The sequence below is a fragment of the Gymnodraco acuticeps genome, unplaced genomic scaffold, assembly GCF_902827175.1.
Source record: "Gymnodraco acuticeps unplaced genomic scaffold, fGymAcu1.1, whole genome shotgun sequence".
NCBI classification, from domain to species: Eukaryota; Metazoa; Chordata; class Actinopteri; order Perciformes; family Bathydraconidae; genus Gymnodraco; species Gymnodraco acuticeps.
This window is the reverse complement of record NW_022990295.1, coordinates 3,689,021-3,716,996: the sequence shown is the minus strand read 5'-3', so window position 1 is coordinate 3,716,996 and position 27,976 is coordinate 3,689,021. Positions and strand designations below refer to the sequence as shown.

Sequence of the window (27,976 nt, the reverse complement as noted above, 5' to 3'; positions counted from 1 at the left end):
TTGAATCCGAGAGGCCTCTTGTGGTCAGAGTGGACATTTCAGAACCAAATAAATACCAAAGCAAACCTTTTAAGTAATACAAAAATATTTCTTTTTATTATGGCAGATCAGAACAAAAAAGTGACACAAAATGCAGTTTGTAGAAAAAATACAGAGCTCTTAGGCATGTTTGTGTTGTTCCAAAGTGAATGTGGTGATTAATAACTCAGAGCCTAACTGACTTTCTGGTCTGACGGGCTGTTTGAGAATGAGTATGCCTTTCCTAGGACTATTCTGTCTCTGAGAAGCTTAAAGAAGGCGTAATAGTTGCTGAAGAGAATCAGAGCCAGTGATATCGTCTGATGCCACTTTTCTGAACATATCAGCGAGTAGAGCTGGTAGAATATCATGGCACCTTCCAAGATGATGAGTATGTTCAATATTCGTAAAGGCTTGTTGAAGAAGAACTATGTTAGGGAAAAGGAGATGCAGTCAGTCATCAGATTAGAAAATAATAATTTGACATGTTCATTTTAGGAATACTCACATAAAAGCGATAATGAGACACGTCTGATGGAACTGCAACATTGTAGTGACCCATGGCCTTATAGACATTCTTATTATGTTTAACCAGGACTCCCTGTGGCCACATGTACTCTTCTGTCCATCTGTGCGAAAAGAGACAACAAAATGACAATTAGGGTTTTCAATCAAATGAGTCCAAAGCCCAGTAATAAACCACGAGCGGTACATACATGTGCTGAAGGACATTGGAGCAGAGCGAGGGGTCTACTTTCTGCCAGCAACCCAGGTGCGCTGCAGCTTTGTGAAGCAGGTCACAGTATCGAGGTGGCAACAAGTGCCTCATGAGGATTACTGCCGTGCTGACTGACACCAGGATGAACAGTTCGCAGGACCAGCGCTTATCCACATACTGTGTACTCTGAGGGGAAATACACAGGCGTTATTAAAGCGGATTGAATTATGACATTAACGCTTAAAATCAAATGTACCTAACCTAGCTTTAAAGGTATACTTCACCAACAAAATGATCATTTCTATAATAATGAATGAACTAGTTATCTTACATTTGTGAAGAAAATTATTTAAATACTATATTATCGCATGCGTCCATGATAAGAAGAGAATCCAAAAATGGAGAAAATGATTGATGAAGTAATTGAGTGCTGCGTTACAGCAGAAATACACTTAAACCTAATTTTACATTCTCATTCATTTAAATATTTGCTAACTTCTTTCCAACAAGTGAAAATGCCTTTAAACATGGAGCCCATTTATTTCTAAGTTTATCTATATTTTCTTCTGTTTTTGGATTCTTTGTTCACTCTGGCGACATGCGAGAATAATTGTGTTCATGAATACAAGGAAAGAAGTGAATTATTGATACAGAAATTATCGTTTGGATGGTATTCCTTTAAGACAGTTTCTTACCTTGACAAACCAGACGGGTACAAAGGCCACGTAGTAGGCACTGAGCATCGAGCTGACCAGCACCTCCTTCATCCTCCAGTTGAAGTCCATCTTCAGGTACTCCACCTCCTTGCGGATGAGATCCGGGGAGAGGCAGCAGGCGTGAGTGGGCATAGCTTGGACGCCGTACAGCTGGCTGGTGTGCTGCTTCCACGTCTCCTTCAGCACGGTCAAATAGTCCCTGCTCCCGGCCCACGCTGCCCACCTCCTTGGAGCCGATGCTGGCGATGGGGGAGAGCGGACCTGGGCGTCGGAAGTCACAGCTCAGCCGGAAGAAGGGAATATACATCCCAAATCTGCAGAAAACAACAGCTATTGTTTACACATAATGTGAGAATATTCGCAGTGTTCACCCAGTTAAAGTAAAGTAAAGTATATATAATATGGTTCCAAGTATGTTTGTTCCATCAGTTAAAAAAAGTCTATAATTGAATAAGGGGCCGCTCATGCTAGTTTTTTTTGCAAAAACAGACACTATGGATATCAGGATCCAACCATTGTGTAATTAACAGTCAATGAACCAAATAACCTCCACTAAGCAGTATGTTAATAAAAGCTTTTGAATAATTGCTCAAGAGACAACAACACCAGATCACGTTCATCATTCATATCTCCGATCAGACTACTTTAAGGTTGTAGCGGCCAAAATCATAGAGAAGTAAAACAGAAAATGAACTCAAAAGTAAAACGAATAGCGAATCGTACGCAGGGAATGATCCAAGTCCAGGCAAGATCGTCGTTCCTGTGCATTTATTCCATGATCCAATATCACCAGAATAAATGTAACCATCTTTCTATATCTTGCCCTTTGCCTTTCCTTGTGCTTTCCCTGGTAAACAAACAACAACAAATGCCATCCTGGTGCACTAATCCAACCACCACCTGTCTCCCATTATATATAATTATACCAGGTGCCCAAATCACCCAGTGCCCAAAGATGCCTTCTAAATAAAAGCATCAAAATTACTTCAACTTACTTGAATAATAATACATTTACTATAAACAAAAAACAGAAATAAAATACAAGCTAACTATGTATAAAGCTTGTCAAACACATTTGATATTAATCTGTATTAAATCTAACTCGTGTTAGATGGAGAACAAAAACACAAACGAACGAGCGGAACCAACTGAAGCTGGGGAACACAAACAATGAAATAAAAGCATTGGAAATGTAATTACCTGGCATCATTATGTTAGTGGACTCTCACTTGACTGAGTCTACTGAATTCAAGCTATTAAATTCTCCCTGTAGATACTCACGGGTAGCAGAGGAAGAGCAGGCTGAGCACAGAGTAGCTTCTGAAGAGATAAATGAGCGAGCGACACAGGCTCCAGCCGGTCAGCGTGAGCACAGCAAACCGAGCCATCACCAGAAAAATTGAATGAGGGAAGGATAGTTTCCCACTCTGTGAGGCCTGGGGGGGGGAGGACAGAGGACAGAATGGTCAAATGCTTTCATACAACAACAGCAGTAGAGTAGCTTGTGCAGGAAGCAATGTCTGAAGTCCAGCATCTGAAGTAGAATACATTCTTTATGTCTGGTTTTTCAACAGCTTATTGCCACACTAAGTGAAATTTAAGACCAAATTTACAAGAACGAAAGAAATGTGGATATGAATTATTCAGGATTAGGGAGACATTTTCCCAAATGTAAATTTTAAAACAATATCAATGTTTTCACAATCACAAGATAGCCTCTGTATACAAAATATGAGTGTTATCGGTTCCACTAGCCTAAACTGTGAGACATTCCTGTGAGAGGCATTTGTGACATTTATCAAAAGAAAGAGATATTCCAATTATCTTGAAATTAAATTGTCAGTTAAGAAAAGCTATTACATTTATACTTTAAGACTTGAAAGATGTTAAAGACAAAGGGATAAAGACAAATTCTGAAAAGGAAGAAGCCAAAATAAAATGCTTACCTCCTTAACAATTGCTGCTATTAACCTCCGTGCCAGTATGATGATTGTGAACACCAGCATGTTATAATCAATAAGGTGAAAGTTCTGTAAACAATAACATTGATTCAGGATTAATGCTCACACTTGCAGTATCATCAACATATATAGGTACAATACCATGTGAGGGATATGCAAATTTCAAAGCAATAGGGATACAGAGAAGGTTGACAGACAAAACACCTACGGACGATAATACCTGATAATAAACATGATCATAAGTCAGAGGTTGACTCACCAGTGATGTATGTGAGGGAGGGTGTGAGGGGGGGTACCACCACACCGTCTTGTAGATGTTGACGTAATGGACAAAGAGAGCGATGAGGTGGCAGAAGAAAAGGTGGAGCTCGAACAGCACATTGCGGTCCACAGATAACTCGGGGATCTTACAGTGCTTCAGAGGGACCACCGTCTGCGCAGCCAGCGGGGGGCTCGACATGCACGTCCCCGAACCATTCCTGCAGACAAAACAAAGCCTCTCTTATTATGATGTATATTGTTCTGTTATAATGGGGGTGTAACAGATGAGATGAGACCAAATCCTGCCAATGTTAACTTTCTCAGCTGTGGCTGAGGAGGTAGTTGCCGTCCACCAACTGGAAGCTCTTTGGTTAGATTGGCAGGAAACCAAACCCTAAATAGCTCTTGATGGCACGGCCAACAGCGTGTGATTGTGTGTGAATGTCAGGCTCCCTTGAGCAGGTGGCCCCTAGTGTGAATGAATGTACAAATGTGTGTGAATGCTGATTTGTATATTTAAAAGCACTTTGAGGGGTAGACTGGAAAAGCCAATATAAATGCAGTCAATTTACCGCTCTTAACTCTCAAACATCTGCGGTGTATCAGAGCATACCTTGTACGGGATCGCACCCCTGTGACCGGGGAGCTGGTCGAGTGGTTGCCATTGCTGACCGAGCCTGGTTCGTTGCTGAGCGGAGGTCTGCAGTACGTGGAACGGTTCGCCCCTCTCCTTCCACCAGCCATCGCCGACACACCCACGACTTCTCCCAGCTATGCGTCTGGTTTTATGGTTTCTCTGCTTGTTCCTGTGCACCAAGGGAGCAGAACACTGTCAATAAGAAGGCTGATCCAGAACATTACATTACATGTTACTTGTTAGACGCTTTTATCCAAAGCGACTTACATACTCAATACTGTGGACAATCCCCACAGGAGCACTTTGGGGTGAAGTGTCTTGCCCAGGGACACAACGACATGCTGACTGCAGTGGGGTTTGAACCTGTGACCCCCTGACCCCAACACTAAGGCTCTATCCACTGCGCCATACGCCTCCCTTGTTATAACAGTTATTGACTAATTGGTGTAATATGATTTGGATCAAGCCTGTGATATGTATCACATAGGATATAATTCACTTGCAGGGCAACAATCAGTTACATAAGTTTTATTTTGGTCAATGATTGGCTTAGTCACAGCACTTAAAATGACAGCAGTGGTGCAGTCATAACAAACAACAAGAACTTGCAGGATTAAGATTTCATGGCCAATCCCAAATTGTGCAAAGCAAAATAGATCTGCTTCAGATAATCCATCATAAACATGCACCACCAAGCGCTAGCGTTACATTTGCACTAGCTGCATAGCATCTTTAATATAGTGCAAGTTTTTTGCGGAAGCTGACATTACAAGCTAGCCAAGTAGCACCACAATTGGCTCTCTTCCTGGGTCACATTTGTCACGGGAGCCGTTAGAGTGGGAGACACGAGGCGGGAAGCGGACACAACGTGGACCTGTACAATGAGCCACGGACTCGGATGTGTCCGCCAACTCCATGCTTGATTAAATACAAAGATCGAGGCCTAGCTAACAGTATCTCTGACTAGCTAGCTAGCTAGCTAGCTAGCTATCAAACAGGATAGACCAGAAGAGCTTACCAGTGCAGTCCGCTGTGTGTTAGCCGCTGCTCTGTTGCATTGATAACAAGCTACACGCTGTACATTTTCACAGTGTTTATTGGAGAAGTGGTGTATATTCCAAAGGAATCAGCGGAGACAGTCATTGTTGATGTGAAACTGGCCGCTGATAGATGGGGGGGGGGGGCGGATATGTGAGCGACCTGTGGGAGGAGAGACATTTAAAGGGACATTCCGCCAAAAAATCAGACTCACCAAGGGAAGGAGAGCAATGTGTTTTTGGATAGGTCAGCAGGCTTGGGTCAGACTTTATGTTAGATATGAAGGCAGAACATAGGGATTTAATTTAGCACATTTCCTGGAATAAATAGGGTATTTTGCCCACGAGGTAACTAACTGCATGTCATTTAGGTCTGTAAATTATGTTTGTAATAATTACATTATCTTTTGCATTTTTAAGGAAATATTTATTTTACCTATAGATGTATAGTGAGCAGTAAATGGAAGATTTCAATGTAGTTGTGTAACTTCCTGAAAAGGGACAGTGGTCTATCAGCATGGTGTTTGTGTTCAATACCTCTCACTTATAGCATGTGAGAAAAATCCAAACAGACAACATAATGAAATAGGATCTATGCAAAGAAGATCCATAATTCGAGATTAGATTAAACATAAATCGCATTACATTTACGTGTTAGCGCAGCTTTAAATATTGACATCCCGGCATCAAATGCAAGTTTAACTCTTTTGGTTATACGATCACATAAAGACAGAACAATACAAGTCAGATACAAAGAAAACCTTTATTTTTCAGTTGATTTTTAAAAAAAAGCTCTTAAAATGTCAGGGGTAAAAAATATTATAAAACTGTACAGTCAATAAAACAATCCATATCTCTGTAAAAAAAAAGCATCGCTACAGTAAAAATGACTGGAGAGCAGAGCATGTTCTCAGTGATGGAGAAAGCTTTTTTTAAACTATACAAAGAAGCATTCGGTCTCAGAGACACTGCAAGGCCTCTGCTCTTTCCAGGGACTTTCAATGGACCTGTTAGAGAAAGAAGTTTTTTTTTTAATCAACAGCAAAATTCAATGCTTAAAGAAATATCTGAGGATTTGTTTCAACTGACCATAAAGCCTGGTAAACTGGAGTTGAATGTGTAAAATGCACAAACAGTTTTCTGACAACCTAAGAAGAGAAACAGAAATGAGAACATGGACACATCCGTGCCTACACGCACAGTGGATAATAACAGACATGCAAAACTAACAGTATGCTACAAAAGATCCATGCAACTCAAGCTGAAGGTTTTTGTCCAACAATGGGATATTTTTAACGTTTTGAGTGCAACTACTAATTTTCATTAATCTACATTCTAGAGACATTAACAAGATGGAAATGGCTAAGTATTGAGTGAAATGAGTGGACCATTATGGGTTTATTTGAGCAAGAGTTGCATCACAACCATTTCTGGTTGTTTTCTACGGCTAATTTTGCTCGGAAATAACTACAGATAGCATAATTTTGTACGTCAAATGTTTTTGATGACTTTCATTACTTGATGTTTTGCACAGAAAAAAAAAAAATCTAAAAAATGAGTGTTGGGGTTAGTTTTACCTTCTTGTGGCGATCTTTAGGCTTTTAGAATCCTCTCCTCTGCGATTTTTTTCTTTTATTATAACCAGCCAGCGTGACTTTGCATCAAAGTCAAGTAAGATCCCTGCAAGCTTGATTTGAAATACTGTTGAAATTCAGTTATTTCAAGCGGGCTGAAGATACATTGCTCTTGAGAGCTTGAGTAGGTAGACTAACTAAAGGCTAATGACAATACATGTTCAAGCACTATATCATTCTCAATAAAACATGTATTTGGCAGCACATTACCTCAAGATAAGAGCTTTATTTGTATTTTTTTGAAGGTGACATTACAAGTGTCATTTAGATAATTTTGAAAACAGACGAAGAGGATAAAGCTCATTGTCAAAACACTGCTTTTGTTTTTTTGTCAGGCTGACGTATACATACAGCTTTTTCTGCGTTGTTGAGAAACCACTGAGGACCACTTTCACAAACTGAAGGCATTCCTTTGGTACAACAAAGGCAAAATACCATGTTTAGATTGATTAAGAAGAAACTAGAAACTTTATTGAAACACGCACTGCAGAAAAACATTTTGGGATATATTTAGTATCCTATTTAGCCAAAGGTACACAAGCATTATGCATTTTGGAGACGGCACGGCTTAAAGCATACACATTTGTCCTAAGGTTATGTACAAAATATTGAGTTGGCAGCAGCCTTCCTCTCACAGCAAGGATTGTTAACCCTACAAGCTTTACAAGAAGTAGACGATCAGCATTGATTTTGCAAGTAATAGTTCATACAACAATTGTAAATGTGGCAAAAATAGAAACATTTTTCAATAGTATTTTAGGAGCCATTAACTTCACACAAGACTAGATTTGTATTATAGTATAAACAAATATATGACTTCTGTTTATTATCACAACGGCTTGGTTTTTTAGAGTTTGTAACGAAATATAGTTATAGTAAAGTAACATTGAGGCATTAAAAAGCATTATGATCATTTTTGTCCAGTCCTTAAAGACTTTTTAAAGGCAGCCTAATTGTAAATAATTTATCGCCACAATCATATTTTGTTCAGGAACAATTAACTGAAAGGATAACCATCAAATATCACTAAAATGTTACTCTTTTTGCTTTGTTAGGGTTATGTCACTAAGACCTGCCAACTACGCAACTGAAAACATTAATGGAAACAGATAAACAATGAAAAAGTTTGTCTCCATGTTTCTCCTCTGGCACGCTATCATACATCCAACAAAAAGTCTATCGAGTTAAAAAATAAAATAAACAATATTTAAAAAAAAAAGAGGGAACAAACAAGAGGGAAATTACTTTAGAAAAGTTCAGGGAGTTACAATCGGAGACAGTTGCCATAACAACTCTCTACCAGTTCAGTATCTGCCATAGGGGTGCTCTCTGAAGGATCCCTTCGTCTGCCGAGCCGCAGTGGATTTGCCTCCAGCCCCGGAGTTGTTCCAAGAGTTTTCCCACCCTTCATCTTGAGCTGCAAAGACAGAAATAAGAAACAAAACCAAACATCAGTGAGGCACACAGAAGGTCCGATCAGTGCTCCACACGTATCCTTAGTGAGTGTGTGCTACAAGGACAGACAAAATGGAAGCCAATTTTATAATCTTACCATATGGCTCATATGGGGTATCCTGTGCCTCTCCGTGTCCGTAATCATAATATTCAGTATCCCTATAGGCAGTAAAGAAGAGTCAATACAGTAATCCTATAATTGACATCATTTTAATGTGCAGATAAAGTCAACTAACTTAAGGACTTACGCTGGTGCAGACTGCTGATTATAATAATTATCATATCCCTCGTAGGCAGCTTCTGCGAAGGTCTCATCATATGAAGGCTAAAAGAAGAAGAAAAAAACAGTGACAAGTGAGTCACAACAGTATAGACAAAAACCACACTGAAACCAGGGAGATCTGTACCAGCTATTAAAAAGGCACGCCATGTGAAAGAAACTCAAACTACTTACATATTCCTCATAGCCTTCAGCTTTGGGCTGTGATGAAGCAGGGCCCTGCTGGTGGGACATGGCTGAAGAGGGGAGCATCCTTTGAGCGCCTCCTGTTGGGGGCCTAGAGCGGGGAGCTGAGCCTCCTCTGTTTGGCACAGCAGGAGGGCCACCCCTGCCAGACGGTGCACCTCTATGACCGTTGCCCCTTCCCATTCCTCCTCCCCGTGGTCCGCCACCACGCATTGCTCCTCGAGGTCCCCCACGTGGCATTCCTCGCCCCCTGTGGAAAGCCATGTTTTTAAAAAATGAGATCAACCATAGAAAACCAAAAGTAACTAGCGAAACAGAGAAATAGCAGCATAGTCTCGCCTGTCAGCTAAAATGTCCCATAGGTATTATGATTAAGGCCTCTACCTTGGTCCTCCAGCACCAGGTGGTCCGCCTCTGCCTCTTCCTAGGTGACCACCACGCCCCCTGCCGCCATCCTGGGATCCGTTCAGGAAGTGAGGATCCATGAAGGGGTCATGCTCACCGGGTTCCTAAAGGCAAGACAAAAACAATGAATTATCTATGTCATTCCTCTAGGGGGGCATCACAAAGAATTGCTTGAACATCTACAATGCAAAAGTTTAGGAAGAAAAATGATATCCGAATTGAGATGATCACATACCGGAATAAGGAATTTTTTGACCTCCTCCATGGCATGAGCCATGCGCATGTAGGCCTCTGGGATGGGGGCCATCACCTCTATGAACACATGCAGCTCCATGGACAGGTGAGCATATTTGGCCTCGCCACCCTTCCTCAGCTCTTCCTCCTTATTCTTGTCCCTCATGGAACCTTTACCCAGAACTGAAATTTTTGCTCCAGTCTCTTCCTGGAGTCTCTTGATTGTGCTGCCCTGGGGTCCCAAGAGCTTACCAACAAAGTTGACCTGTAAGGAATATAAATAGGAACATTTAGCACTTCACTATGGTTTGTTAACATTTCCAGAGAAATGCAGAATACAGTTTAATATGGTAGGTAGTAGAATCTATTGTGATTGATGAGGGTTTAGCCGTTAAAGTCAGCATTAAAAAAAACACAACCCCCTCTTCACAAGTCTATACCCATGCAAAATGTATCATGCAGAAAAAAGTAGGGCACTGGCCGCATGGCTTGACTAATTCTAGGTTAGAAAAACCAGAGGGAGACAGGGTTCCACAATCGGATACTGAAGTCAGACATACACCACAGGTTTGTGCAATGATGTATATATTTAAGGCCCATCGCCTTGCAATAAATGCCTGCCTCTATTTTACGTATTAGACCACAGATGAATAAAAACTAAATATGTTGCTTCCATTTTTTAGTCCCACCCTTCCCCACTCAATAAAAACAGTCGGTTAATAAATAAGTCAGAAATAAGAAAGAAATCGGACACTTACCCTAGGGTACTGCTTGGTAGGAATGAGTACCCGCTCTTTCAGTTTCAGATTCTTGTTGGCAAAAAGATCCTGGTAGATTTCCTTCTCCGACTCTTTCTTGGTTTCTCCTTTATTAATCCTATCAATCTCTGCAGGAGAAACACATTAAGATGTTAATCGTGGGGGTTTCGCAGATGCAATGGCCGACTAGTGATACAACGAGAAATCTATTGTTCAAAAATAATCTCCGTTGATTTCAAACTGCAAAACCGTTCAAATCTTTGCTTATTTATGTACTAATAGTTTAACCGAAATAGAGGATGTGAGCAATCGGCCACCATCATGTATTTGCAATGTAACAACCACAACTTGAAGCGGTTTAATATATGAGACATTTACAATGTTAGTGCCTTGCATGTGTATACAATGGGTCGAGTTGAAGCTTAATATGGTGTTAACGTGATCAACGCGGAAAGCCCGCTACTTTCAACATAAAACATATATTTATCATTTGGATTACGTAAAAGTCACATTCATTAATCACAAATCTGATACATATCCAATCAAATGGTGTTGACCCACATCCCTTACAACCACGTGTGTATTACACCATTGTTCGGGCCTGTGTCGTCTGTTCAGGAGAAAGACGGCTAGGCCTCAAGCCATGCTACCGTTAGCCGGTCTGGGTTTGTTTCGGTAAATAGAAAATACCTTACCTGCCGAAATAAGTTTCATGGCGTGTGTGAAAGAGGAATCCAGGCTGTCTTTCTCGGCCAGGAGCTCCGGCAGGTATTTACTGTCTTCCATTTTGTTTTTCTTCTGAGGGCTCGACTCTATGGCGGGCTCAGAACTGCTCATAATAGACTAGGACCGCCAAATATAAACGAACAAAGCCTGGCTGTGTTCGTTAGCTTCGCTTGCAACGAAACTGCAGCTAAATAGATAACGCTGTTTGAGTGCAACAAAATAAATGGTGAAGTTGTTGCAGAGCCGCCGGTATCTTTCCGTGGCAAGTAGCTTCTCTTCAATGGACAAAGGAGTAATGGCGCAGCTGCATTTCACTGAAGAGGAGGAAGAAACCGGGAGGAGACAGTGACGTCACGACCAGATCGCACCGGGGGGGAGACTAAATCCGGGGGAGCATTTTGACCCTCAGCGTTTTTTCACCCTCTTTTTGTTGAGGTTTACAGCAATTGTAGAAGCTACTATCGACAGTCCAATCCTATTAAATCAATTCAACTGAAGCAAATGTATGTTTGCCCAATATAACACCGGTAGGCTATCATATTGGAATTTATACAGCTGAGCTCTGGGGAAAAAAAGAGATCACTCCAAATTGTTCTCAATCTCTACATGTATGGCAGTCATTACATTCCAGTGTCTTTGAATTCCAACGCAGATAAATGTTGTCAGTAGTATACAATAAAATAAATAATGGAAATGTTTCTCAAACACATACCTATTGGTAAAACCAGAGAAACTGATACTTGGTCAGTGGTCTCTTAATTTTTTAAGAACTTTATTTCCCCACTCTCTTTCTTAAACATGCGCAGCCTACTGTATAGTGCTTCATGCATCAGCCATACACAGGGTTGGGTTGTAACGGAATACATGTAACGGCGTTACGTAATCAGAATACAAAAATCAAGTAACTGTATTCAGCTCGCGTTACATTTGAAAAACGAGTAATCTGATTACAGTTACTTTCGTAAACCTGAAGTGAATACATTTTGGATTACTTATTGGAGGAAAGATTTCCTCACAACATTTAATATTCATTACTAAAGGTACAGCCGAATCATCACAGCCCACAAAACCTATTACCGCCGCAGATGGACCAAAAAAGCGTTTGAAAAAAAATCGCGGGTCCGCTCAGTGAAACAATAACAGCGAAACATGGAGGAACACAAGTCTGCGTTTAAATCGCGTGTGAGTGGTTAAAACACATCAGCCTGCGGTCGCTCTTTCTTGAGCCTTACTAATGATTATTTCTGAAGGTAAACACAGTGAAGGCGGTGCGTGAAAGGCACTGCGTGCTCGTCTTCTCAGAGGCTGAGTTAACCCTCCCGCTGCCTCCTGGCGCTGCAGAGATTTCATGAAGTGAAGGAGGTGTTCCTTCTATAAAACAGCTGCGGGCAGCAGATACTGTGAGAGTCACGGACATTAATTCATAGATCAAGGCAGACTGGTGCACACACTCTCCTGTTTTGCCAATCCGGTGCTTAAACAAATATAGCTCGACTACACCCCTGGCCGTAATGTCCTTAAAATGAAGTCCGAGTTTGACATTTTAATTTATGTCCTGCCATGCCCGGCGCCGTGGGAGGGCCAGGGAGGGCCAGGCCCTCCCATTTGACATTCCTGCCCTCCCCGAATAAACACGTTTTTTTATTATTTATACAAATTAAAAAATATATTTATTTTATTTTTTTAATTATAAATAAACTGTGAACTTTTATGCTACGATGTATGTGATGTCAGAACTAAAAAAAAAATCGCAGGCGCCAGGCTACGTCAAATAAATGCATGTGTCTGTTGTGATTTGTGATTCGTCCCCATTTAGACCAATCACAGCGTCACACTCTGCCGCCTATTCTGGATTTGTTTATTGTGCATTCTGTAGACTCCCATTTCTGTTTGAATTACAAAATGGACATAAAAAATTGGCTTAAAAGGTCTAAGAATTTATTAAAACGAAATAGCGATGAAAGAACTGCAGCCGATGGTGCCGATGGTGCTGCTGGCGACCCTGCACCTGCCGTTGCAGCAGCACGCCTTAATGTCACAAGCTTGACCTCGGCAAACCCCGGGCTGAGTTAGCGATGATCTGGGGTTAATAAACCCAAGCAGGTGAAGCTGGATCGTTATCCAGGGAGATTGTTTTCAGGAAAGAACCGCACTTTTGCCGGTCTGTTGAAGATTCGTTAAAAGCAGACGCAGCCTTGTGTCTTCATCTGATGCGGCTTTTACTGTCAAAGGTTTTTGCGACTGGAAACACGCATTACAGACTGATAAAGGACTGCTAAGGCATGCCGCATCAAAAGAACACATTTCATGTGAGAGTTTGTGGAGAGAGAGACAGATACGCGAGGAAACAAATAAGGAAATTAGAACTTTGGTGTAGATCAGCTGCACGGAGCCGCTATTACGTGTCAGCTGTCGTTGATATTATAGCTTTTTTAGCTGTCAACCAACTCCCTCTCAGAGGTGACTCGATTCACTCCACAGCATGTCCGAGTGCAGTGCATCGGAACATAAACCATGCCCAAGGCGGGCTAAACAGCTCATCGACTCCGTCTCTACTATTTCTCTCCGAGTGCAGCGATGAGGAAGCTGCCATCCTTAACCAGTGTGCCTTGCTCGTGATTTACCAGTGTCTGTGCTGCCACGCACACAATGTTTCAAAGTGGTTTCTACGTTGCCCTTTATTTGTGTATGTTTGCGATAAGTGTGCGTCTTTGCGCAATGCCGTTGGCCTTGCTGTTTGATATATATTGTGCCGCAGGCCCGCAGCACGTGACGGTTTTGTGGGCCCTCCCATGAAAATCATAGGCCCTCCCTTTAGATTTGTTCTGGCGCCGGGTCTGTGTCCTGCCAACACTGGCAGGACAGAAGGCGACACGCTCGTTCTAAGCCAGGCATCCTCAAACTACGGACTCGGTCCGGATCCGGACCGAACCAGCACTGTCTCCGGACTCTGAGCAAATTATACTTTTCATATGTATGATCTCTCTGTATTATATGTGAGACATCGCCACAACGCATTCGCAACGAGTCAAAATTCTCCGCTATGTCCACTGCAAACAGCGCTCTGCATGTCTGACTGTTCCACTGTGTTCCACCTGTGTGTGTCAACGCTTTGGTCCAATCACAATCAGCATCCAGTCAGCGTTTTTTCCCCCCAAACAATCTGCGAATCAGAGGCACAGTAGGGCGGGTCTTCGCGGAATGCGGGTGGGAAAAATGTGTGTGTCTCTTTCAACCTGTCTAAGTCAGAGCGAGAATTAAAACAAAAACAACAAAAATTCAGAGCGAGAGTTAACAGCTCATCTAGTTCCATCTGTACTATAGCTAGTAGCCTAGTTTCACCTACCGGGGTGGCAACTGACACCCTAAAAATAGACCTTGCCACCCCAGCTGCCACCCCAGTTGGCAGCTTTGTTTTGAAAGAAAAGTTGTGGCTCATCGGACATTTATGAGAGAAAGTCTCTAATGTCCGAGTGCAAGTGAATGCAGCACAAGATGCACGTCATGTAACCCCTCCCCCGGTCCTGGCGCGAGCGTCGACATACGATTTGGCGGCGATTTCATTTTTAACTGGACGGCGCAAAACGAGAAGCATTCGGACCCAAGCACTGAAGGAATGAGGTATTTGCGGTCTACAATGACAGAGAAGAGACTGTCAGTTTGACTGTACTCAGCATTGAATCAAAACGCACTGAAGCTGTTGATTAATACGTTTGTGAGGCGTTTCGCTGAACAAGATGGTAATCGCCGCATTCAGCTGTAATAGACATGTCAACTTGATGCTCTGCTCACGGATGAGCATACAAAACTATTAAGATGATGACCTTACGTGTGTAAATAAATTGTTTTCTTTGAGGGGGTCTGCCCCCAAAAAACTGTTTTAAGTCCTGAGAAAGTCAAATAAGACGGTGTTTAAAACTACACTGCCCAGCCAAAAAAAAGTAACCACTTTGATGTAACTAGGCCAGTAGGTAAGGACTTTCCACTGGATAATAACTGCAGTATAAAAGAATGCATGACTGAAGTGATGGAGACCATGTTGAAGGCAAACACAAAGAGGAAATAACAGGTCAAATCAAGCAAATCCCCTCTCAGATTGCACAGCAACCAGAAGAACAGAAATACTGGCTGGTGATTTGATTCATCAGCTTTGTGATGGAATAAAAAATGCACAGTGCATTTCCTTAGCTGTGGGTGAGTCCACTGACACCACTGACAATGCTCAGTTGCTGGTGTTTGTGAGTTTTTATGATGAGGCAAAGGGGGAGTTTGTTGAAGATGTGTTGGGCCTGACGAACCTCAGTGGACACACAAGGGGGCAAGACATTTATAAAGCAATAATGGGAATGCTGAATGAAAGAGGGTGCAGCTGCCTTTATTCCTAACTGTGCAGCTCTTACACTGCGTCTCTGAGGGGTCAAGCACAGACACAATAACAATGAAAACTGCTGCATACAGATTATTTTTGTTTTTGCAACCTCGTGTTAAGAATCTTGTTGCAATTGTTTAAAAGTTTGAATGACCGTAATAAACGGACCTTTGTCTTATTGAAACATTTATTTTGGACCTTTAAGATTTGTATTTGAGTACCCCTGTTCTAAGCCGTGTCCCTCACTCCTCACATCCCAAGCTGCATCCCCAAAAAGTTAATTATGTTGTTACATCGTTTCAGATGTTATGTTTCAGTTGTGCTCTTGATAAGCCATTAAAACAGTAAAAACACATTCCTTTTGCTTTTTGTGTCTCCTGTTCACCAAAACATACCCATCTGTGATGGAAAAAGAAAGTAATCCAAAAGTAATCTGATTACGTTGCTTTTTTAAGACACGTAACTGTATTCGGATTACTTTCAGAGCCATGTAATCAGTAATCAGTAACTGATTACATTTACAAAGTAACCCTCCCAACCCTGGCCATACATGCCCAGCTAGGGTGAATTATCCTTGATTGGTTTCAATGGCTGGTCTTTGTGATAATGTCTTACCTTTCCCTGTAAATGGTTGGCCCCACACAAATGGCCTTAACAGTTTTAATATCAGCTATATTATTAGCTTATTTATTTTTATTTTTATTATAGTCGCAAATCAGGACATGAAACTCCTTTATAATCTAGTGCACACAAGTGTTATGTTTGACTTATAACTGCACATAATTTACTGTGATGATCACGATTATCAAATGTATTGTTCTCTTCCGACTGCCTTTGAGGTAAAAAATAATATGTCCAGCTGAGATACAAGATATAGATAAAGTATGCTATAATTCATTAATTTCCAAAAAGAAATGAATGGGTTGCACTTTGGTCATAAGTCAATACACAACTAAAGGAAATCCCTTATGCATCCATGTTGACTTATTGAAGGCATCCCCTTGTCCTTTAGAATAATGAGTACACCCACAAAATATTCAAAAGCAAGATTTAACTTTTTTTTTAAAATACCAGTTACCATTTCATAAATCCCACAGCAAAAACATATAAAAAATCTGTTGATTTATTTACAATGCATAAAAAGGCATCAACACAATTAATTTAAATGGTATGACAGGATTTGCACAATCATTTTAAGCAAAAATTGGTTTACAAATGTCTTTAAAAATGAATAAATCTTTCTTAATCAAGTTCACTTTTCAGTTTTGACTAAGCGTAAAGAGTTTTATTATTTTCATGTTTGTTGTGGTTTGTTAAATAATGTAAATTATAAAATGATTAGTGTCATATCACTAATCTGAAATCTAGAGAGCAGTATGCATTGAACCTGTATCAAAATAAATGTTGAAATGCTTCTCTTAGTAAATATGTCCTTTCAAGTAGAAACCAAGTCAACAATCAGTGCATCAACAAAAAGGCCGCTTAAATTGGCCAAGTAGATATTTCAGTTATTTAATCCCAGGAGTGTGGCCTGCATTTGGAGATATCGTCAGATATCAATGATGGCAAATATATCTGCTTTTTCCTTATCATGGATCTGCATTGCGGAGTATGTGATTGCTTTCACCTCTGTTCCCTGGATTAAAAAAAAATAGACATCACACATAGAATACTGGAAATGCACTGCAATTTTGGCTTTTATTATTTAAGTTTCAAAAATATTGTATCGATGTCGTTAATATTAATAAGAATGAAAATATAAGGTAAAGCCATCTGTCCTTTTAATATATACGTTTAATGTTCAGATTTTTAGATCTTCCCATTCTTACCTGTGGATGTTTTTCCAGAGAAAATTCTTCACCCCATCTTTAATAAACAAAAGAAAAAATATCATATTAGAAAGAGCATCTGAACAGAAGATAGATAAAAAATATTAGATAGTGAAAAATATTACAAATAAGCTAAGGGGGTGGGAGGGGTCTTGTGAAGTCTTATACTGAAAACTGAGAGATTTCTGGTTCATAACATTATACATATTCTTGTTAGGCTGTAACCCTTCGTGTAAATGTGAAGAGGTAAACTAACTTACCCAATGGATCGGATCTTGAAGTTTATTCTGTCTATGTGCAGAACTTTGACCTCCTAGATGTAACACATAATCAAGACAAAAGGGGAACACAGGAAAAAACGAAATGAATGAACAAGATATGGTCTGTCAATCAAAATACATATTAGTAATAGCATTTATTGCAAAAAATGTCCATCACCCAATAATAACATACTCACCCTGGGAATGAAGAAAAGATCTGCACAAAACTTATATAACCAGTCATCTAGGAAGTGGAAAAGAAGGGACTCGATGTCGTGACCTTTTGAGAAGGGATTAAAGTATGGAAAGAGTTTAGTTTTGGTGATCTGGAATCTGACTGATCAATGAACAGTAAGGTCGATTGTCCGTCTGTGTTCCCTCACCCTCTGATTCCACATCAACAGTATTCAGCGGTTCCACTGTCTCTGTGTCCGTCATGTAGCCGAACATGCCCATGGCGCACTGCTCAAACGCTTCCTCTAGAGAGTTCCCCCAGGAGTGAATTCTTGGGAGAGAGAGAGCAGCAAATATAAAAGTATGCCTACTAAATAACAGAGAGACCAACAAAGATCTGACAAACACTTGACAAAGATATCAAAACACACTCACTGTACATCTGCTGTATGATCCAGGTCTGTAACAACGAAAACACATGGTGACATGATTAGTGGTCGGATGTAACCAAGTACATCTATATGCACTTTTTTCCATTTTAAGCAACTTTATACTTCTACTCCACTAAATCTAAGAGGCATATATTCTACTTTTTACTCATCTAGATTAATGCTTTTAAGATTACAATGCGAGGTAACTGCCTACTACAGAGACACTGGTTTGTTTTAGCAATGCTAGTCTGTGTGTCGTCATGCTAGTTTTTTTGAGTACCAACATTTTTCATTTCTATGTGCTATCTGTCAGATTTTCATATTCTGTAACCTGACAATGACAGTCTTACAGTGGCCTATTATTTTGAAGAAGCACCTGCGTTTATCAAAAAGTAGGAGGAACACCAGCAGCATACTACTCCAGGGAACTGCGTATGTAGCTGAAACCAAGTAATACCATCTGCAACTTTGTGATCTCGGACTTATGGTCCTGGAAAGCACTTCTAATATAACTGGACATATTTATAGTTTATGTCACCTAATTGAGATAAGTACATAACATCTATTAGAGTAAGCTCATGTTGGAGACTGTTTATGAAGAGTTTCTATCACTGAAGTAAGGTTCACGAGCTAAGCTAGTTACATAATGTATCATAACTTCATACTTACATTCATACTTTTTGTTGATTGGCGGGTATTTTGACTTGGTAGCTTTCTGTGCTGCTGTCAGGTCTAGCTCTCGGTCGTCCATTGTAGCTGTAAACTTGTTCAACTATTTGTAAAATAACCAAAACAAGTGACAGTATGTTGCATGTGACTACAGACAGTACAACATATATCGGAAGAGGGCTTTCCGGATGTCGTCATACGTTGCGGGTAAGACTTCCGGTCGGTGTTTGGTGGATGCTGATTGGCCAGTCGTGTTCTACGGAGTTGGCGCCATTGCAAGCCTCCGTGCTGTCTACAGAGCGCTCTTTCACAGATTTTCTATTTCCTATTTTCTTGCCAGTATTTGTGGTTAAACAACGACACAATGGCTGATAAAGAGGGTAAGGCTGTTCACTTTTCGGAATTAACTGATTAAATATGTGCATGTGTGTGTGTTGAATGATAGAAACTAGCAGTCAGGATGCACCGGTGGTTGTTGGCGCGCCAGCCTGCATCACCTTTCATTGTTAAAAACGAATCAGCCTGCTAGCTGTTTGCTAACGTTAGCTGCTAACAGGCTGGCCATGTACGGGCTTTAATTTATGAGTGCAGGTTAAGGTACTGATGCACATGAAGAAACATGTTGCTCAGACTCTATTTATCTGACTAAGGATTTTTAGATTTGTATTTCTATAAAATAAAAAAAAGTGTGCCAAGTTGCCAACGCCATCTTAGCAGCAAAACAAATCTTGCTGTACGTTTAAAAAGGATAAGACTTTGCAGAGCCGGGTATAACTTTTATGTCACCAAGGTATCCTATATTATGTCCAAGATAATTAAATGCTGTATGTCTGACATCATTATAACATGACTTTCTGATGCTGAAAGATATTGCATTTGCAGGTGCATTTGATGATGCCGTGGAGGAGAGGGTGATCAATGAGGAGTACAAGATATGGAAGAAGAACACGCCTTTCCTCTACGACCTGGTCATGACACACGCCCTGGAGTGGCCCAGCCTCACTGCCCAATGGCTGCCTGATGTCACCAGGTGAGAGGAGATCTGCTGCACCTCTATATCCACCAAAATTGTGACTTGTTTAAATGAATGAATATATGATTGAATGAATTCCTCTTCACAGGCCAGAGGGGAAAGACTACAGTGTACACAGGCTGGTTTTGGGAACACACACGTCTGATGAGCAGAATCACCTTGTCATTGCTAGTGTTCAGCTTCCTAATGATGATGCGCAGTTTGATGCCTCACACTATGACAGCGAGAAAGGAGGTGAGCGATAATGTGTGCATGGAAAGCTGTGTTGTGTTAAACACCAGACTATATTATACAGGGTGCCCAGCTGTGCATTGCATACAAATAATGGATTGATGGGTTAACTATGTAAAATGGTAATGAAATGTACAATTATGTCCACTGGTTATTTAAACTTCCAAATGACATAGATGAAACTAATTTACTTTCTCCTAAGCCATTGCATTACTTTAATATTAACATTGTAATTCTATATCATGAAATAGTTTCCAATTTACATCTTGTGGACATTTTAATTGCTTCTGATATTTTTGTTTGAAATAACATTTTAGTTGATAAAATGCTTAAGACATTATTTTCATGGAGCATACTCGGTAGAAAATAATTGTACTCAACCTGTTCATTTGCAACAATCATAACTGTTGTCCCTCTATTTCAGAGTTTGGAGGTTTTGGATCTGTCAGTGGGAAGATAGAGATTGAGATCAAGATAAACCATGAGGGGGAGGTGAACAGAGCCCGCTACATGCCTCAGAACCCTTGCATCATCGCCACTAAGACCCCCACCAGCGACGTGCTGGTCTTTGACTACACAAAGCACCCCTCTAAACCTGGTAGGAGCACAGCCAAAGCACATTTTTGACATCAAGCGTTCTTTTTGCACACATTTTGTAACATTGGCTTTTATTTATGAACGCTGTAGACCCTTCTGGAGAGTGCACCCCAGATCTGCGGTTGCGAGGCCACCAGAAGGAGGGTTATGGTCTCTCCTGGAACCCAAACCTCAGCGGCTGCCTCCTCAGTGCCTCTGATGATCATGTAAGTAACCTTTCATAAAATGGCTGAAATGCTTCTGTCTAGTAGTGATTTTTTCTTTTGAGCTAAAATCGCTTGTTTTTTAGAAGCTCAAGTAACATTTTTAATCATCATTTAGTATGTATACATGCTAAATAATGTTTCACCATTAATCCGAATTTGATACTGGTCATGGAAACGGCATATTCCCTTTGGTTATTCCAAAATAGGCCTTTTTTGATGAAGACATGTGGGAAATGCCAATATGATGGCATTCTTTGGACACATACAATTGTTCCAATTTTCCATGATTTAACGTGATAAGCAACATTTATGTCAGATTTTGCTTGGTTTCATGTAAACGGCATTATTTAGGGAATACTTTCAATTGCCACGTTGCAAGCGTAGTAGGCATTACGTCATTTTCAGAAAAAATAGTTAAAAACTGATTTTCGTGCATGTAAATTGTATGTCCTTATTAACATAATTATGATTTATTAACCTGTTACTGTTTCACCTAACTGGTCTTTCTGTTGTGTCAGCCCACATACTGTCCTTTTTTCAAAATCATTTTGTCAATCATATTTGCTCTCTCTTACAGACAATCTGCCTTTGGGACATCAGCACAGTGCCCAAAGAGGGAAAGGTAGTGGATGCCAAGACCATCTTCACAGGCCACACGGCCGTGGTGGAGGATGTTTCCTGGCACCTGCTGCATGAGTCTCTCTTTGGATCTGTGGCCGATGACATGAAACTCATGATGTGAGCAGCCCTTAGTTGGTAACAAAATCCATTAACTACTGTGATGGCTTGGGAAAAAAAGGTTACTATATATTTGTTTCTGTTTTTGCACAGCTGGGACACACGGTCCAACAACACCTCCAAGCCCAGCCATGCAGTGGACGCTCACACTGCTGAGGTCAACTGCTTATCCTTCAACCCCTACAGCGAGTTCATCCTGGCCTCTGGCTCTGCAGATAAGGTGGGTCCACATCTTTCTCTGTAGAGCTGTTTCATAGTATGTTTCTGTTCAGTGAAGAAGAATCTGTCCTCATTTAGTATGAGTTAAATCGTTTAAAACTCAGTTCTTGTGTTTTTAGACCGTGGCTCTTTGGGACCTGAGGAACTTGAAGCTGAAGCTGCACTCGTTTGAGTCTCACAAGGACGAGATCTTCCAGGTAAGAAGTGACCATGAGTTTATGTAAATTCATCTGAAATAGTTTGTTGTACATTCTGAGTTATGTTTCAATCTAAAAAATGTGTGGTACATTCACTATAAGAAAGACGTGGCTGTAGAGATGTCTGTCTTCTCTTGAATATTATAAAGCTAGAATGCGTCTTTGTGGTGCTCAAAGCACATAAATAAGCCAAATGCCTACCTAGTTCCATTATATTTGAGAGAGGGCAGATATCTCTACAATCATTAACCATTTTGGACTGTGACTGCAATATCTGGCTTTCCATCCCACTTCTGCATCTATAGCTATAGCTGTTTTCCATCTGATTTGAGTCAGAGAAGGGTTTATAACAGGAATACTGTTTGACCAGTTTAAGGTCAATCTTTAGATTTGTAAGAATCTTGGGTCAAGGTTAAGCATTGACCTTGGAGGGTTACATTGTGGACACAAATCAGTTTAAACCTTGTTGAGTGGTGCTTTTTCTTAGTGTTTGTTTTTTTGTATCAGAAATGTAACACTTGTCCCATCTCTACCCAACAGGTTCAGTGGTCTCCTCATAACGAAACCATCCTGGCCTCCAGCGGCACCGACAGGAGGCTCAATGTGTGGGACCTCAGTAAGATCGGAGAGGAGCAGTCACCAGAGGACGCTGAGGACGGCCCCCCTGAACTGCTGGTCAGTACTGACAAAAACAACTACTGCATGTGTTTTTAAGAGGATAAGAATGCTGTATTGACCCATGCTGCTCTGTTTCTCTTTAGTTCATCCACGGCGGACACACGGCGAAGATCTCAGACTTCTCTTGGAACCCCAACGAGCCGTGGGTCATCTGCTCTGTATCAGAGGACAACATCATGCAAGTCTGGCAAATGGTAAGAGCTTGGGGAAGTAAATCAAAAGATGTGGGTTAATAAAGACCAGTAAATATCAGAAACAGCATGGACATTATTCTGAAGGGAATTTATTAACATTGAATACCAGTTACAGTGAATACACTTTCTTCGACAGGCTGAAAATATCTACAACGATGAGGACCCAGAAGGCGCCGCAGAATCAGAAGTCCAGGCGTGATTCTCTCCACACCTCTTCATTTCACCTGCTTTTTGCATCTATTTTCCAGTGCTGGGTGCATATGCATTTTTCTCAAAATCCTTTTTCTTGGGAGCTGTGTTTTTGAAAAATGTTTAAAGTGCATTGTCATCTCTTCTTGAGGTATGTAAAGTAAGTCTGTATTTGTCAGATTTTTTGTTTTTCAATGTCCCGGTGCTTCACTTTTGGCTCGCGATGACACCATCACACCTGTGTTCAACATTCAGGTTTGCTTTTCGATGGTTTCCTTTCTTTCATCCGGATTCGTTGTGCTGAAAAAAGATTCTACGAAGATCCATTGTTAATTAAAATTGTACATACTATAGGTTTTACTTGTATTAGCTTGGTATACATAGAATTAATTTTCCAGATTGTGTGTGTAACTTGTTTATTTCTTTGTTTTTGTTTTTCTGTGTTGCATCTGATCTCTTGTGTACTAGTATATTCATAATAAAATATTTACATGAAATCAGTTTGCTTTGTTTCTTGGCACACTATGCCAGATGGTAGGTAGGTAATTCTAAGTCTGTAGAAACAAATATAGGCTTCCAAGGTGGAATTATGCTGCATAATAGTTATTTATATATATATTTCATATTAAATAAAATGCTATCTTGTAGTGTGGAATGGTGTACACAATCATTTTAAGAATATCTCCTGGAAAAAGGAATTTAGGGAGCCTCCTTTGCAGCAATTTCATTGGGTTCATCACACCCTCTGTAAAACAAAGCATTTGTCAGTTTAAAAATGTCAATACTCACGATTCAACGTAAATAAATCAGTAAAAAGCTTATAGTAAACATACCTCAGGAATATCAGTTCTTTTGAAAGGCCATCATTATGATCCTCCACATTTTTCTTAGATTTTCTTTGAACCTCAACCTCCATTTGTAGTTCTCTCAGAGTCTCTTGTAGTTTTTCCACAGTCTCCTGCAACATGGAGAATCCTCTCAGTTTTTTTACTTCTACCAAGCATCCTTCATACGTTTAAATCCCACCTGACTTGAGTACCTTGTGTTGTGTGACACTCTCCTCCCTATCCTGCTCCATCAGAGTGACCCTCTGCATCAGACCGGCTCTCTGCATCTCAAGTCTCTGTATGTCGTCTCTCAGGGGCCCCAGGCTGGCCCTCAGATCCGTAGCCTGCTCCCTGCTCCTTCTCAAGGCCTCCTCCCCAAACTGCCTTCTCTTGAGCAGGGCTGTGAGCCGGGGCTCGTACCAGCCCTCCAGCGTCCTCATGCTGCCGCTGAGCCGCCGCTGCAGCTGGACAGAAGCCTGCCGGCACTGGCTGGCGTCGCTCATGGCCCTGGGCCTGCGGGGCCTGGAGGCCTGGTCCCTCAGGGTGTTCAGCTGGTTCTGCTGGGCCTCCTGCAGCTGGGACAACTCCTGGGTCAGACTCTGGATGTGGGCCTTGAGCTCGTCCTATGGATGAATTGGAGTCATGGTTGTTGCACATAGTAACTTAGTGGTAGGTTTTAGTGTTTGCTACAAAAATAATCAGTCACTTGTCCACAATTCATAAAGTGGATAACAGATTTAAAATAGAACACCTCTTGACTATATTTGGGACTATAAGTAGTTTTTATAGTGATTCTACTTTAACCCCCACAAACATTAAAACGTATTTCAAACACTGAGAGTAGATGCTAGAATATTTAGTTAGACGCTTTTATCCAAAGCGACTTACATACATTCAGCACTGTGGACAATCCCCACCGGAGCAATTTGGGGTGAAGTGTCTTGCCCAGGGACACAACGACATGCTGACTGCAGTGGGACTCGAACTTGCTAACCCCTGATTCGAAATCAAAGTCCAGCACTCTATCCACTGAGCCACAGCCGCCCAGAAAAGTACAAAGATATGACTGAGGCCAGAGAGAATTGGTATGATTTTGTTTATAAAATCTTTGTTATGGAAAGATGAAGCTTTAGGATTTACTTTCGAGGACATTTGGGATTGGTGTAAAATGTGTATTTCACTGAAATGCCTTGTGTTTATTTGTAATCTAAAATAAAGGACACCTCATGTTTGTGTTCCATTAAAAGCTAAAACAAATAAAAATGATCACTATCAAATAATAATAATAATAATAATAATAAGAAAACTGTTTAGTGATCTAAAATAAAAAAGAGCAGACCTCAAGTACCTGCAATAACCTGCATCCTCCCTTTGTTCCTACCTGTGTGACAGCAGACTGAGCCACCTGGTACTGTTGTTCAGCCAGCGTCACCTGGCTCTGGATGCAGTCTCTGGCTGTGACAAAAAGTTTCCTCTTCACCTCAGTCACCTCCTCATAAACAGCCACATAATCCAGCTGAGCCAGGGTGAGCATCCTCTGCGTCTCCACCAGCTTCTCTCTCAAACGCCCCACCACTCGCAGCATGGGCTCCTGCAGCCGGAGCAGCTCCTGTATCAGCTCGTTCCGCTGCACCTCCATGTGGGACACTTGCTGGATGCAGTGGTCGAAAAGCTGCCCCAAGTCCTCCATGACCGTCTCCGTTTCAGAGTCAGCATGGCTGCAAATCTCATCCCCTACAAGCCCTGTGTGTGAGTCCTCGTATGATGACGTGTTCTCCACATTTTCTGTTGATGTTTGCTGGTCCATGGCCATCCAAGAGACACGCTATAAGAAGAAAGGAGAAGGAATGAATGACCATTAATCAAATAACCCACCACATTAATTGATTAGATTTTGAAATCCCCTCTAAGTCCTTTAAGGCTATTTTGCATAACAATTACATGTTAATTTAATCATGACCGAACAATCAAGGGAGCCTTACATTAAATAACTTCATTGTCTTAACCTATACCTTCTACCGTTCGGCAACAATTCATATTCATTTATATTTCTACTTACTTTGTTTGGAGATTTGGAGACAGTCCGGACAGCTGTGAAAACACTTTTCTTTTAGTGCAGCTCTTCACTGTGTCTGTCTCTTGCAAAACAGAGGCACACTTTATGTGTATTAATAACACTGGAGGCACAGGGGAAACTCTATCTAAGACTCTGTCATACCCCCACAGGGGATCACAAACTGTGTCAGCACTGAGGCGGCCCGGCCTACATGCTCTGGATTCATCAGCTAACATATGCCCGGACCAGCCTGGGAGCCGGAGAGAGTTATATTTATACAGCTGTTTTTATGTGTCTCTAAGATGGTGGTGACATCGGGACTGAAAAGTGTTTGAGCAACAACTTTCCACAAATGTATCGTCACATTCCACACAAGTCTGTGATATTAGACAATGAATGAATAAGTGAAAGGAACAACACTCTATTTACATCATTGGTTGACAGATTATTATTGTTGACTACTTCAATATTAAGCTTTTCTTAAAGAGAAAGCATCCCCCATTGCATTTGAAGAATGTAGCTTTGTAATCAAATCTATCCCCAAAAGTATATTAAATGTTTAAAAAGCTATGAAAGAAACATGAGGTTCCAAGATAGTATGCAATATGTACATACATTTTACTGTTAATAAGCAACAGAATTACCAACAGCCACATTCAAATGTCTAAATACTACAGGACACCATGTGGGAAATATTTGGGTAAGTCTCATTTGGGGCAAAGCAATGGGTGTTCCTTTTAGATTCTGACTTACAAATACAATTGGAGAAACTTCTGAAAGTACATCACACAACATATATCCAACAAACATTTATATTTAATATACTTCAGTTGTTAATGAATATATTTTTGATTCAGACTACTGCACTGGCAGAAGTGACAACATTAGCTGGCCTAATCTTTTAATAGCTTCCTTCAGTATCGAGCTCAGCTGCTCATAAAGTTTACATGATTTATATACAGTATTTGTTTTTTAATGTTTTGCATGCTGTCTGACAAGTTCCTCATATGTAAAATAAAGAAACACAGAAAATCCTGTAAAAAGAGTATCTTAACAGGATTGTTAGAAATAATATATGTATGATTAAATTAATGCCCATGGCAACAGCACTGTCGCCCATTTCAATAAATATCAATAACAACATGCATCTCCAAAAGTGGTGATGATTATTATTTTTAAACATACATGTTGATTTATGATGGACATATTTCTAATACCTTGTGTGTGAAAGGTGCAGTTTCACAAAGCTAAAACAGACTTCTCTTATTAAATATGTGTCATAATTTAGCAACGTTTTGTATGTATTTTATGTGGTTTTGCGCTGATTTGTTATTTTGCATCAATGAAAACAAACGAAAATAATGTATAAAAAAAGTACAGACCGTAGTAAAATAATGTGATATGTCATATTTATCATTTAACAGTCTCAATAACATGTGCAAAATGCAACTCATTCACATGTGCTTACTCATTGAAAAACAGAGGTGGAAAGTAACCAAGTACATTTACTCAAGTACTGTACTTAAGTACAGTTTGGAGATACTTGTACTTGAGTATTTCAATGTTATGCTACTTTGTACTTTTCCTCCACTACATTCATTTAATACCTTTAGTTACGTGGTGTGAAATATAATCAACACTTAAATCATACACCTCGAGTAAATTCACAAGCTACCCTGCAGTATATAAGTCATTAAAACTTGCTGCACCTTTACCAGCTTTGATAACACATTAATGCATCAATAAATATAATCAAAACATAATATATTATTCTGACACACAATTAGCATAATGAGTACTTTTACTTTTGGTACCTTAAAGGTGGGGTAGGTAAGTTTGAGAAACCGGCTCGAGATCGCTAGAATTTGAAAATACACAACCGGAGAAAATCTGCCACTTCCTTACAGAGCCCCTCCTCCAACACACACGAACGCGCACATGACCAATGAGGGCTCGAGATAAATTTGTGCCCCGATGGAAGGCTGACAGGCAGTTAGGCCATCCAGTTATTTTAGCCGGGCCGGCTAAAATAATTGGTCGTGCTTTTTACAGT

At 40.6% G+C, this 27,976-nt stretch overlaps 5 protein-coding genes across 9 annotated transcripts; 1 reads left to right on the top strand and 4 right to left on the bottom strand.

Annotated features, from left to right (window-relative positions):
• Nucleotides 1-67: 67 nt before the first annotated feature.
• On the bottom strand, nucleotides 68-5,826 carry tmem39b (transmembrane protein 39B). The gene is given in 10 exon segments (XM_034222431.1): nucleotides 68-446; nucleotides 527-647; nucleotides 735-922; nucleotides 1,432-1,662; nucleotides 1,664-1,766; nucleotides 2,734-2,888; nucleotides 3,399-3,482; nucleotides 3,673-3,892; nucleotides 4,288-4,480; nucleotides 5,330-5,826. Coding segments are annotated over 9 exon segments (1,467 nt in total). The 5' UTR covers nucleotides 4,419-4,480; nucleotides 5,330-5,826; the 3' UTR covers nucleotides 68-212.
• Nucleotides 5,827-6,092: 266 nt separating this feature from the next.
• Nucleotides 6,093-11,339, bottom strand: khdrbs1a (KH domain containing, RNA binding, signal transduction associated 1a). Of its 2 annotated transcripts, XM_034222435.1 has the most exons (10): nucleotides 10,996-11,339; nucleotides 10,301-10,428; nucleotides 9,544-9,807; nucleotides 9,288-9,412; nucleotides 8,892-9,153; nucleotides 8,686-8,762; nucleotides 8,535-8,596; nucleotides 8,228-8,399; nucleotides 6,438-6,496; nucleotides 6,093-6,355 (listed from the first exon to the last, which is right to left on the bottom strand). In XM_034222435.1, the coding sequence occupies exons 1-8, from the start codon at nucleotides 11,135-11,137 to the stop codon at nucleotides 8,287-8,289; spliced, it is 1,173 nt and encodes a 390-aa protein (XP_034078326.1). In that variant the 5' UTR covers nucleotides 11,138-11,339; the 3' UTR covers nucleotides 6,093-6,355; nucleotides 6,438-6,496; nucleotides 8,228-8,286. The 2 variants fall into 2 exon arrangements, with proteins under 2 accessions (XP_034078326.1, XP_034078325.1); XM_034222434.1 differs by having other exon boundaries at nucleotides 6,438-8,399.
• Nucleotides 11,340-16,504: 5,165 nt separating this feature from the next.
• Nucleotides 16,505-19,044, bottom strand: zbtb8os (zinc finger and BTB domain containing 8 opposite strand). The gene is made up of 7 exons (XM_034222442.1): nucleotides 18,759-19,044; nucleotides 18,094-18,118; nucleotides 17,868-17,989; nucleotides 17,682-17,764; nucleotides 17,485-17,537; nucleotides 17,225-17,261; nucleotides 16,505-17,031 (listed from the first exon to the last, which is right to left on the bottom strand). Exons 1-7 carry the CDS (start codon nucleotides 18,838-18,840, stop codon nucleotides 16,945-16,947), a joined length of 489 nt encoding a protein of 162 aa, XP_034078333.1. The 5' UTR covers nucleotides 18,841-19,044; the 3' UTR covers nucleotides 16,505-16,944.
• LOC117550112 (histone-binding protein RBBP4) lies at nucleotides 18,954-23,537 on the top strand. 3 transcript variants are annotated; one of them, XR_004569567.1, is made up of 12 exons: nucleotides 18,954-19,138; nucleotides 19,626-19,788; nucleotides 19,880-20,025; nucleotides 20,447-20,620; nucleotides 20,710-20,825; nucleotides 21,403-21,563; nucleotides 21,657-21,783; nucleotides 21,902-21,979; nucleotides 22,520-22,654; nucleotides 22,741-22,851; nucleotides 22,988-23,191; nucleotides 23,296-23,537. XR_004569567.1 is itself a non-coding variant. In XM_034222432.1 (11 exons), the coding sequence occupies exons 1-11, from the start codon at nucleotides 19,123-19,125 to the stop codon at nucleotides 23,048-23,050; spliced, it is 1,290 nt and encodes a 429-aa protein (XP_034078323.1). In that variant the 5' UTR covers nucleotides 18,954-19,122; the 3' UTR covers nucleotides 23,051-23,537. The 3 variants fall into 3 exon arrangements, 2 of the variants coding, with proteins under 2 accessions (XP_034078323.1, XP_034078324.1); XM_034222432.1 differs by having other exon boundaries at nucleotides 22,988-23,537; XM_034222433.1 differs by having other exon boundaries at nucleotides 18,986-19,138; nucleotides 19,641-19,788; nucleotides 22,988-23,537.
• On the bottom strand, nucleotides 22,921-26,039 carry LOC117550114 (syncoilin-like). Of its 2 annotated transcripts, none has more exons than XM_034222436.1 (5): nucleotides 25,927-26,039; nucleotides 25,216-25,692; nucleotides 24,080-24,490; nucleotides 23,874-23,998; nucleotides 22,921-23,785 (listed from the first exon to the last, which is right to left on the bottom strand). In XM_034222436.1, the coding sequence occupies exons 2-5, from the start codon at nucleotides 25,678-25,680 to the stop codon at nucleotides 23,740-23,742; spliced, it is 1,047 nt and encodes a 348-aa protein (XP_034078327.1). In that variant the 5' UTR covers nucleotides 25,681-25,692; nucleotides 25,927-26,039; the 3' UTR covers nucleotides 22,921-23,739. The 2 variants fall into 2 exon arrangements, with proteins under 2 accessions (XP_034078327.1, XP_034078328.1); XM_034222437.1 differs by having other exon boundaries at nucleotides 25,249-25,692.
• Between the last annotated feature and the right edge of the window lie 1,937 nt (nucleotides 26,040-27,976).